Source organism: Kwoniella shivajii, chromosome 10, assembly GCF_035658355.1.
Source record: "Kwoniella shivajii chromosome 10, complete sequence".
In the NCBI taxonomy this organism is placed as follows: Eukaryota; Fungi; Basidiomycota; class Tremellomycetes; order Tremellales; family Cryptococcaceae; genus Kwoniella; species Kwoniella shivajii.
In genome coordinates, this window is record NC_085917.1 from 230,029 (window position 1) to 241,876 (window position 11,848).

Genomic DNA, 11,848 nt, shown 5'->3' on the forward strand with positions numbered 1-11,848 from the left:
TTTACTTCTATATTTTTACTATATTTGAAAATGCATATTACCGTGATCTAGTCCGCACTCAGCATACACCAATCTACTGTGCAATCCGTAGCCCAATCTCGTAAACGTAACCATTATTTCATACGGTGTCTCTCACTTATTGATAATTTGTACAACTCTAAAACAGTATGATTCGGAAAAATGACCTGGGAAGGAAGGATACTGAACAGTGATCGTGAGGCTCGGAAAAATATATAAAAAGGGAATCAGGTATGGAACGAAACTCGCAAGGACGAGACAGGCCTTTAATTACATGAGAAACGAATGCAAGGAGAGAGAAGAATACACGAATATCACAATTCCATCCCCACTAAAACCCATTTCCTGATATCCCATTCCCAGCCTTCGAATGAGGGTGGTTTTAAAACTTGGCCTCCTACATACATGAGAGAATGTAATAATTCACCTAAACCTTCTTGTTCCCTTTCATCCCTATCTAAGACTAAAACTAGATTACTAGCTTCCAACGCGTCCGAAGCTAAATCCAATAAAGCAGTCAAAGATTCTCTGATATCCAGGGCATATTGAGTTGAGGAAGTTAACGGAGAACTGGATAATGTAGGATCGTGTGGACGTAGAACTTGCGAGAAATTAGGCGACAGCGTTTCAGGTCGTTCGGCTTGTGTCGAGGTTGATGCAGTAGGAGGCAAATGTATAAAAACAGTTCGAGTAGAATGATCGACTATGAATCCTTTAAGAACATTGGAAGGTGGAGTGACGATTTCTAAGGTTGAGGATAACGTTGATATTGTTTGAAAATGTTTTGGGAAGATCGAAGATATCAGAGAGATGACTTGTCTTTCCTGTTTATTTGGTATGCCGGTTTTGTGGGATCTGGGCGGGGAAGATAGATCATCACTCATTGAAGAAGAAGATATCGGTGTTAAAGGAAGGGATATGGCGTTGTTTGTTGAATGATAGTGCGCGGTTGAAGGTTGATGAGGTATATCGACTGATTGCGTGAAGGAAGAAGGGGGTGTGAGGAGGTTGGTTGGGAATGACATATAAGGTCGAGATGGTAATGGGGAAGCCGGGGATGAAGCTTGAGAGGAGGAACGGTGCAGGTAGGACGTCAAAGAGTCTCTCAAATTCTCTAACGACTCGCTGGCATTACTGCCCTGTTTCCCCATACGATTTTGTGTCAGTTTGATCAGGTATATCAATACATTTGAAACAGATTGGTAAAACTCACAGAAAGTGTTCTCCTCCTGCCTTCTTCAAACCCACTGTCGGCCTCCGCCAGCGAAGGAAGCGTAAGAAGAGTTCTCCCCAATGTCCTCAGAGTAAACGTAGATTTGTCCACCTTGTCCACCTGCTCTAGCTATAGCGAGAGGAGGATAACCTGTGTTTTCCGTATCGGCAGAGAAGAGAAGGGGAGTGTTTGGAAATGCCCCTGTGCCAGCGTTTCCCGAAGCGCCGCTATACCACGTTTAAAGCCATCAGAATCGCAAATGGTAACATGGGAACATGAGTGACTTACGCGGGGCGAAGATTTCGATTGATGGTGATACTCTTGGTTGGGAAACTCATGATAGGCTATATAATCTTGTTGTTTCTGGCGTCCTGCCGATAAGGGAGCTACGCTAAGCTGTATTCGATTGAGTGGTATGGGACTTCGAGTGAAGATGAGGCGAGTTACAGCGATTGTCTTGTGGTATGGCGTAAGATAGTATTGCAATAGGATGTGTGAATAGAAGGACGATAATATCAATTGATCTGATGCTCCTTCCACTTGAATGCTTATTATGCAAAAAGAGTGGCGTAATCACCCCAGTGGCAAAAGTTACCCTGACAATTTAGCCTAAACTATCTGGTTTACGGATAACAGAAACTGGTAAAAAAGAATTGGTCACATAAATCTTAACCTTTGGCGGGCTTTTGATGCGAACAGCCAGCGAGTGCAAAAAGATATGTCCCTGAGCTGACTCGAACAGCTGTCTCCACGGGATTGTGATTCACAATTCACCACAACGTAACGTACTGACCACCTATACGACAGAGACACTGTATGACTGAGTATGCATTTTTTTTGTATATCTATTCTCATGTGGACAGAAGCGAGACTCTTAACTCTCGTCTCGTCATCTTCATTTGCATCTGTGATGTCAGTGGGTTGCATTGTTGCGGGAGGCCAAAGTCTCGTTAAAAGGGGTGAGAGGACAGTGAGCGGTCTCAATAGGAAGATTTAACGCTGAGGGTCGGGGGTTTGAGGAGTGAGGGGATATTGTTACCGTATAGTCTGAGTGACTCTAATCCTTCTCAAGTGAACACTCCAGCAAGCACATTTAGGAGCGTCATGGCAAGGGCGGTACAGTATGGAAGGGTTAGGGATTGGGAGCAGGTTCAAAAAAGTTCGAGTGCGCACATTGGCTGATACAGCTGGAGGTGCTATCGCAATCACGGTGTTGGCAGGAAGTTGTTATGAAGAGTAATATGCGCGACCAAGTCGAAGTGGTGATTAAGAGATGTTGTGTAGGTATAGAGGATGGCATGTGGTGCTTACCGTATAAGAGAGAAAGTTGTAGGAAATGACCAACGGGAACTAATTGATTTTCGAAGATTTCAAACAATAATGGGGAACGACGGATGAGATGCAGTATACTTACGAATTTCATCCCATTTGTCTGATCATCTTTCACGTATAGCCAACAAAAAAAAGCATGGAACATTCTGAACTTGTATGCGAATTCATATAGATAGAAGCGCCCTAGACTTGCTCCGATGAGTATAGGAATCCTGTTCTCCAGAGTACGCCCACCCTGTTTCGTCAATCTGATTTCCAATGCTGTCGGTACACTGGTGAAATCTTGGTATATTCCCTAATCAGCACATCGATGTCCCCAAATGTGAATCACCCTCGGCTTTGTGCAGTTTCCCGGAATTAAACGATCTCGTACGAAATATTTGTTCGGGTCCCGCTTCTCCCTTTACAGGAGAAATCCATATCAGTATGATCAGTATAATCACACACAGACACACGGACAGCTGTATCACGCTCGCCACATCGCTTGAGGTTGCCTTCCGATCAGACGAGCGCAGTTGGATACTCGTGAGCTTACTCAATACCGTGTGAGATCCCCACGTTCTTCAGCATAGTGATCAGAATACAGACATTGGCGAACGGCCTTGTTCTCGGTATTTGTTCTCAACATTCCTCTTGGCAGTGGATGTATAACACTCGATCGAGACCATCCAATCGTAAGCATCTATTGGTGACAATATGCATATGAGTGTTCCATAAGGCGCTTTCCGTTTGTCTGAGTTATCTATTCTGATGCGATACGAGTTACAACATGAATTCCTTTAGATCATTCCCATTTTCCGTTTCGATACCTTTCTTTCTATTCTCCAATATACGCTCAGCTTTGGATTTCCAATCTGTATTTATCCATTTTGATACTTGTCTCTCATGATAATCTCTTGTCATTATAGGTAGAATATAAGGTTCGATAGGAGTCGACAAAGCTTTTCTTATAGCTTCGATCAATTCAGTTTCATTATTCCTCAATACATGGTAGATATACCTAGCGTGGGAATGAACGATAAGTGATTGAGAAGCACAGCAATCAACGGAATGAAGGCTACTCACGGTTCCCCTAGTGCTTTCAAAGTATGATGTTGACTTTGTTGCCAAGTGTCAGGGTCATCAAATGAACTCCAGCCCCACATTGAGTACTATGAGAAACAAATTGCGTCAGTGGGTTCGCCCAGAACCGTGACGAATGACTCGTGGGGAGTTCGCGGCTTACGGGATTGATGAACGGGATTCCCTGTATACTTCTGTCAGTGTACTTTTTCGATGAATATCGAGATAAAGCGTACTCACAAGACTCAAAGCTACGTGGGGACTGGGACTTAAAGTTGGCCATCCGATACCCAACATAACCCTTGAGTTAGCTAGTTGATGCTCAAATTCGATCCTATCCATTTGACCTAAATTCCTTATGCCATCAGGTAATTGCATTGAGTTCTCAATTTGCGATGCAGAATTTCTATCATCTTTACATCCTACCACAAATTCGAATCCCGGAAACTCCTGTTCCAATACGGTCTTCGCTCGAAGGAACACACCTGTGTCTTCCCATGCTGGCTGTGCTCCCGGGTAGAAATATCGTAAGAATTTGGCTAGGATGTATACTTGATTAGGTCGTTGAGCCGAAGGCGTATATGGTGGTGTAGTCGCTGGCTCAACGACGTATGGGATGAAAGTGAAATCTGAAATAAGAAAGAACCAGGTCAGCTCGATTTCAACATCGACTTGCATGTAGAGATAACCTAGATCAAAGACAAACTCACTTCTTTGCTTATGCGAGAAGCCAAACTCAGAATGCATATTCCACGCATCTCCGACGATTGACGTATAATGATCTGGAAAATAGTTGTATACGAAGAACTGATCGATACGATGAGATCAACAGCCACCTTCAACCTTTGCTTTTACAACTCACTTTCCATGCTGGAACTCCATTAATCCTCCAGGGACTTTTCACGTGATCCTCGAAGGTACCATATTGTCCTGTCCTCCAAGCTACGATAGCCTAGACCAAGCCAAGAGATTGACGTCAGTAGGCCGTCTAGTAAGGTCAAGATGACATCAGAGCTCACTTTGACCATGTCAGGTATTTGATTGTATATATACCACATATATACTTCGAAGGCCAGCTTATCAGTTCACTGCATGTTTCTCACGGATGCGTGCCACAATATAGTCAACTTACCCCAATCATCTCTGGCATGCAGAATCGTATAGCCCCACTTTGTCAATGTTTCCACCTAGTTTCATGCGATCAGAATTGGCATGAATAGCTCCTGAAAACCGGAGATGGGGACTCACTAGATTCGCTGTCCATATACCTTCTCCACCCATATATCCTTCATAGATATGGAAGTGTGAGAATATATGTCCCAGTATCACGACCTGTGTGTAAGAGTATAAAGGTCAGCTATCAGCATAACACCCTTGACACGGGGATCTCTTGATGGTAAGCCGTAAAGCATAAGCATTCGAAGATTCACTTACATTAGTTTGATTTTCCCTACACGTATTTGTGGCTGTACAAACAGCTAGCTTCCTCAATTCTTTTTCCGTGTGGAACTTATAATCTTCTCTACCGTGTTCTCTTCCACCCCAGTTTCGTTCACTTGGGAAATAGTTTTCCATATTGTGAGCGTATTCAATTTGTTTGACCGCTAACTTCCTCTCTTTAGGTGATAGTGTCGATATGTCAGAAGACACTGGTACTCTGTTTGCTCTCCAGGAAGACGGCAGCCAAATAGTTGTCGAAAATATATCTGATATTGAAGGCCTAAAAAACATGACCAAAAGAGTAGCTGATATCAGTGCAAAGAAGAGGATTCTTCTTAAACCAAAATTAGGTGGTGACCATGATTTCGTTTTTCTAATCTTGGATTGTGATGGCGTATTGTTCAGAGTATTTATGTTCGGACGTTTAAAAGATGGATTTATGCTTGGTATAGGCGCGATTTTTTCTGAAACGAATTCATCATCTGATTCTTGAAAAGTCTGAGGATCACGTCTGTACGTTGAGGATGAAGGAATGTGATCGCGGGTATCCGAAGGGTCTGCTGGGGCTTTAGGTGTTGATACTGAACGTTTATGAGATCTAGTACTTCCACTTCCACTCCCACTGCCTGATCGATTTGGGTCCGCATTTCGACTTCCAATTTTGGATAGTCTAACAGGTCTAGGTGAAGCCATTTTGGTTGATGACTTTTACCATAAAACAGATGTGAGCCTTCCAATCAATAAAATGATATTAGGGTCAAGCCCTACTGAACCAAACCTGAAAGCACACGGCAAGAAGCAGGATAGTCGAGGATCAGACCTCCAGGATTATGCACATCTTTCGATAATTAAATGTACGTTGTACGCGTTGAAATGCAAAATTACTTTAAATTCATGATACGCGAACGCCATCTCGGATTCAGGTCCCGGTTATATTAGACATCACACTTTTCCCGCCGGACCATCTTTATGTTCGTACTTGTTGGGTACTTTGGCAGCGTCACGACTCAATCATATAGGCAAGATGGCGGCGAACACAGTAGACGGAGACCTTGTTGATGCATTCCAAGACCCGTGCATTGGCAGACATCACTCAAGCTGCCCGTTAAAATGCCCAATCCCGCCGATTCAGCATTTTCCAGAAGAAGCTTCCAGTTGAAATCTTGATGGGCTCAAACTGGTAGTGACTGAGTAATAGTCCTGCCCGTCCCACTATCACTCTATGATGTCAACTTAGCACTCATTTGCATCTGCCCCATATCATCTTGAATATCAAGACACCTCGTCCCTCTCCGCAAACAAATGCTCTCCTCGGTGTAAATTATAAACAAATGCCACACTCGGAAATTCTGAAAAAGTTGACGGAGTTGTAACGAGAAGTCGAGGAGAATCATGTTGTTAAGTTTATACAAGTTGATAAAATGTTGGCTCATTGTCATTGTACATCACAAGCCCAAGTCGTTCTTCGGACCATCATCGTCACTATCATGTCAGCAAGACAAGTAACTTCTAGGCTGATCGCTCGCGCGGGAAGCTCCCGACAACCTTTTGGCGCAGTGTTATCCCGAGCTGCTTCATCAAGTTCAGCTTCTTCCCCATCTTCATCTTCATCTTCATCTTCTTCATCGACGTGGCAACCTGTCCTCCCTCCAGGGACTTCCCCTGCTTACGATGTAGCGTTATCCTATCTCTCCTCATACCAATCAACGACTCTAAACAAGTTGAAAAAACTACAATCTAAATTCGACCCTTCAAACCCTGATCCCGCTTTATTGCAAAGAATAGATAAAATGGAAGTAGAAGCGTACGCCAATGATCCTGCTGTTCGAAGGGTATTTAAGGAGACTGGTGGGAAAGGTGAAATGGGCAAAGCGATCTATAGATGGCTAGGAGAACAACAATGGAAAAAGGAAGGAGGAATAGATTTGTTAATGCAAAGATTGTTACAAATGAATATCGTTCCAGACCTTTTGCCCACCATACCTCCCACAGCACCTTTAACACTCACCCTCAACAGCTCATCAATTGAACCTGGTTCATTCCAGCCTCCTTCCTCATTCTCATCACCACCAACACTCAAATCGCAAATCTTCCACCATCCTTCCCTACCAAGTTCATCTTCACCTAATCCGGAAGCATTGCACACTTTACTAGTCATCGATCCGGATGCCCCATCCCACGAGACACATTCGTTTGATCAAAGAGTACATTATCTGAAGACGGATATACCATTATCTGTACTTTCAGGAGATTTGGATCTATTCGGTAATGGTTTAGGAAAAGAACTATTATCCTGGGAACCACCTGCACCAGAACAAGGTACACCCAAACACCGATATGTTTTCCTCCTCTTCAGACAAATCTCAACATCTACTTCAACGGATGTCTCCCGAGATACCTTTGATCTGCGATCTTATCTGTCTCAGCAAGACCTGGTCGCCGAAGATTTAGTTGGAATTAATATGGTCCGAGCTAAATGGTCTTTGGAAGAAAACGACTTCATCAACTCTGTATATACCAATCAAAGAGGAATCAAAGAAGGTGCACCTGTATACGGAAAAGTACCGAAAGAAGTCAGATACGGATATCCTATGTCTGCCAAGAGACAAAGAATCGAAGAAGCCAGAGAAGAGGCTTACGGAAGGGCAGTAGCGGAATTGGAAGGTTTAGCGGAGGACGTAGAGGGCTTATCACTCTCGCATGGTGAAGAAGAAAAACACAAGGTATAACGCATGAGCGTCAATGAACTACAGCTGGACAACGGCAGGACAATTGTCGTTATGTACATCGTTCTCATCATCATCATGCATCCAAATCACTCGTGACTGATTGCTTTAGGACGGGACATCTTTCTTGAAATACACGTATTTTCTTGTCAAAGTCAGCAGTAATTGAGTTTTTCTTGAATCAACCATTGACGTTTGATTTGTAGGTCGACTTTTGCTTTTTCTGCCATCACATTTTGATATAAAACCGAAACAAGATCTTCAGTGATAGCGATCGGTGGTGTTAGGCTCTTCAAAGCTTCGCCCGCACGCCTATGTGAATAAGTGGAACGGATTAGGTTCGGATTTATTTTTTTTACGAACATGTTCGTTTATTCCTTATCTTTCTCCGACGTTTGATTTGACCTCTAAGCGCTGGGTATTTCCTGTATCACACACAAGTACTCGTACTCAACCAAACCACAAACGCTCTCAGCTCCACATGTTGTGCCAATGGAACCCTTTCGGAGCGCCCCAGAGGGAATGATAAGGGAGCTCCATTGACTTCTGTTATACAAAACCCTCGAGCTGTCCTTTTTCATCGGCCACCAGGGAAAAGGCACGTTAGCGTGAAAGAGATGACGACAACGTGATCTTCTACTTTCATTGGTTGATGCCCATGTGCACGCTTCTCATTTGCAACGAAGCTAAATAGTTATTCTTTCATGTCCACGCAGCTTGCCTGAGATGTAGAAGAATGTCTAAGCACGTAACCTTCAGAAGGTAAGGTTATGGCATATGTAGCCACTCTTCGCTTCGTATTTGATCACTTATCTTTGACCAATCTTGTTACCCCATTACTCCATTCAAACCGAGTAACTTATCTTGAGAAAATGCTTTGGAGTAAATGCCCGATCATATCGCTTCAATCGCTTCTCGCAACGAAAAAAGCTAAGATAACAAAAGTTATATGAGAGTGATGAGCTTTCTCTGAACATCGTCATTATATAATGTCACTCACTAACGAGTCTCCTAATCAATTTATTTCTCCTTCCCTTCGAGTTATTGTTTCAAATAAATCTCTGTACATATTGACGACCATTGACAAAAGACCTTCAGGGTTGCATTCGAGATGAGAGCTAGACAAATAATCAGGAAGCTTGAAAGTAATCATGTGGAAGGTCTATCCCATAAAGAGATGTTCTTGGCTACAGAGGATTTATTACCTGTAACAGACGATAAGAAAACGTGGGATGCATGGAATTTCGTATGTCCCATTCCCATCTAACCAAGCCTAACGTGACCGTACGAATCGTTTCCTTCGTCGATTAACGATATTATATTACCATCTGTAGGTTGGATTTTGGGTCGCGGATTCTTTCAACTTGAATACTTTCACCATCGCTGCTTCCATGATCAGTGCGGGATTGAATTGGTGGCAAGGTGAGTCGTCGACTAATCGCCTCTTGTGTGGAGAGGGAAACCAGATGGCATATTGACCATTGGACCTAAATAGCATTTTTATGTGTTATCATTGGTTATTCGCTTGTTGGACCTTTACTCGTCCTTAATGCTCGACCCGTGAGTGTCCCACACCTGATCTTGCTCATGGCTTTGAGGCTGATGAAAACAACGAAACGATTAGGGAGCCATACATGGTATCGTTTTCCCAGCAGTCTGCCGAACCACATTTGGTCTTTTCGGATCATTATGGCCGGTGTTCAACCGTGCAGGTATGGCATGTATTTGGTGGGGTGTTCAAGCTTGGTTAGGTGGTGAATGTGTCTACGTTCTACTTCGAGCTATCTGGCCAAGCTTCGCGCACATCAAAAATACTATGCCCGCAAGCTCAGAGACCACGACCGGTGTGTTTCCCCCCTTTTCTCCTGGTATAGACGGTGGAATATCGAGCGAGACTGACGTATCTCCACTACAGCTTTCGTAGTGGCTTTCATTCTATACTGGCTTTTATCCCTACCAACAATTTGGGTGCCCATCCATAAATTGAGATGGTTATTCATGGCAAAGGCAATCGTCGGTCCAATCGTCGGATTCACATTATTCGGTTGGTCGATTCACCGTGCCGGTGGTGTTGGACCTGTTTTCAATCAACCTGCAACTTTGTCAGGATCAAAATTAGGCTGGCAAATGGTTATCAGTATTTCGAGTTGTTTCAACAATATGTTCACTTTGGTACGTTCATTAAAAAAAAAACACCAGATCAACGATTAGTTACATGATAAGTTGAATACGTCGAGCTGATCACTACGAAATAGATCACCAACGCACCTGACTTTGCATCAAGAGCTAAAACACCTTCAGCTGCAGTATGGCCTCAAATCATAGCTATGCCTATAGGATTCTCAATCACTTCCTTCCTGGGTATCGTAATTTGTTCTGCGAGTCAAGTCCAATTCGGTGCACCTATTTGGGATGTCGTCAAGATCATGGATACAATGCTTGACGATGCGACTTCCAGCACCAGAGCTGGATTGGTGTTCATTGCTGCAGGTTTCATTTACGTTCAGTGAGTCCGATATTCAATTGACGGGCGATGAGTAGCCACTGAACGTTGTTTCTCAAACCAGATTGATGCTTAACGTCGCTGCCAACTCAGTCTCAGCAGGATGTGATCTTACTGCTCTGTTCCCTCGATTCCTCTCCATCAGAAGAGGTGGTTATGTAGCTGCTCTCATTGGTCTGTGCATGTACGTATACCTATTGCCCTAATTACTGATTGGTATGATTCGATACTTACGATATTTGCCATACTTAGGAACCCTTGGTTACTTTACAAATCTTCTGCTACATTCGGCAACTATCTTGGAGCCTATGGTGTTTTGTTATCATGCATCGCAGGTCCAATGATCGCGGATTACTGGCTTGTTCGACGTGGACACGTAAGAGTGAACGACCTCTACTCTACAAGTAAAGATGGTTGGTATTGGTATACTGCAGGTATCAATTGGAGAGGTTATGCTGCTTATATTTGGTAATTATGAATCTCAGTCATCCCGTCACTTTAGCTGATATACTTAACGAATGTTAGTGGATTCGCTGTTAACGCCCCTGGATTCATCAATACACTTAAACCAAACATCGAAGTTTCAGATTCACTGAAGAGAATCTACTACCTCGTAAGTGTCGCGACCCCTTTTTGAGCTTGTTGATGTATGTCGGAACATGACTGATATTCGAGTGATACAGTCTTGGGTAACTGGTACTGGTATCTCAGCATTGGTATATTACCTTTTATGTAAATTATTCCCTCCACCAGGAATGAACCGACACTTCGAAGAAATCGATGAATCCTATGGTGAAGCTAGAGTCGATGAACTTGCTGCTGCCGCTTCTAAGGAATCAGGTTCTGCTTCTCCTGGAGTAGGATCATATGAAGAAAAAGAAAAAGAAAGATTTGGTTACGTTAGAGGTGATAATGGTAATTCAGTAACGGTCCTCGAAGCTTAAAAAAATAGTATGGTTGCTCGTAAGACGGTCAAATTTGGTTGGTGATGATTGATGTGACGAATGAATTCGATCAGAATAATATAAGATCCTGCTTTCTCCCTTTTGTAGTTAATGCGTCATGCGATCGAATACGCTATGAGTATACTCCGTCCTAAGCCAAGTGCATCTATCCTAGAATGCTCGCATACTGCTTGAGATGAATGACATTCTAAAATGAATATACCAATCTCCCTTTGCGTACGAGCGCATCGACATCGGGGACCCTCTTACTTTCTACTCTCTGCATGATCAAAGACGAAGAATGCATACATATGTATATCACGCTGGACACTTTTGCTTTCCCTCGACACCACCGCAATGGAGCGCCGACACTTTGCGCATCGCCTCTCTTGATGTAACATATTGATTTTTTTCCCTTGAATCTCACCAATGTTCAGCCCCGTCCGTCACACGTTGATGCATACCTTAAATCATCAGTTCCACGCGTATAGAACAGTTTGTTTAAGTGAAATAGCAGTGACGCGTGTGCACTGCTTTGCGAATCAGTAGATTGGGGGCATGGAGAACTGAAAGAAAAGAAAACAAAGTATCAGTGGGAATTCAGGGGATC

The 11,848-nt window shown here is 43.3% G+C and overlaps 4 protein-coding genes across 4 annotated transcripts; 2 read left to right on the forward strand and 2 right to left on the reverse strand.

The window, feature by feature from the left end:
- Positions 1-332: 332 nt before the first annotated feature.
- On the reverse strand, positions 333-1,569 carry IL334_006981 (uncharacterized protein; the record flags this gene model as incomplete). The annotated part of the gene is made up of 3 exons (XM_062938676.1): positions 333-1,157; positions 1,263-1,458; positions 1,520-1,569. The coding sequence occupies 3 exons, from the start codon at positions 1,567-1,569 to the stop codon at positions 333-335; spliced, it is 1,071 nt and encodes a 356-aa protein (XP_062794727.1).
- Positions 1,570-3,325: 1,756 nt separating this feature from the next.
- Positions 3,326-5,758, reverse strand: IL334_006982 (uncharacterized protein; the record flags this gene model as incomplete). The annotated part of the gene is made up of 10 exons (XM_062938677.1): positions 3,326-3,563; positions 3,629-3,714; positions 3,789-3,809; positions 3,866-4,254; positions 4,336-4,432; positions 4,488-4,577; positions 4,645-4,688; positions 4,758-4,812; positions 4,874-4,957; positions 5,060-5,758. The coding sequence occupies 10 exons, from the start codon at positions 5,756-5,758 to the stop codon at positions 3,326-3,328; spliced, it is 1,803 nt and encodes a 600-aa protein (XP_062794728.1).
- A 794-nt stretch (positions 5,759-6,552) lies between these two features.
- IL334_006983 (uncharacterized protein) lies at positions 6,553-7,794 on the forward strand (the record flags this gene model as incomplete). Its single annotated transcript, XM_062938678.1, has 1 exon — positions 6,553-7,794. One exon carries the CDS (start codon positions 6,553-6,555, stop codon positions 7,792-7,794), a length of 1,242 nt encoding a protein of 413 aa, XP_062794729.1.
- Positions 7,795-8,902: 1,108 nt separating this feature from the next.
- On the forward strand, positions 8,903-11,238 carry IL334_006984 (uncharacterized protein; the record flags this gene model as incomplete). Its single annotated transcript, XM_062938679.1, has 10 exons — positions 8,903-9,037; positions 9,126-9,213; positions 9,287-9,351; positions 9,416-9,635; positions 9,707-9,963; positions 10,047-10,297; positions 10,359-10,478; positions 10,547-10,762; positions 10,820-10,907; positions 10,978-11,238. The coding sequence occupies 10 exons, from the start codon at positions 8,903-8,905 to the stop codon at positions 11,236-11,238; spliced, it is 1,701 nt and encodes a 566-aa protein (XP_062794730.1).
- Between the last annotated feature and the right edge of the window lie 610 nt (positions 11,239-11,848).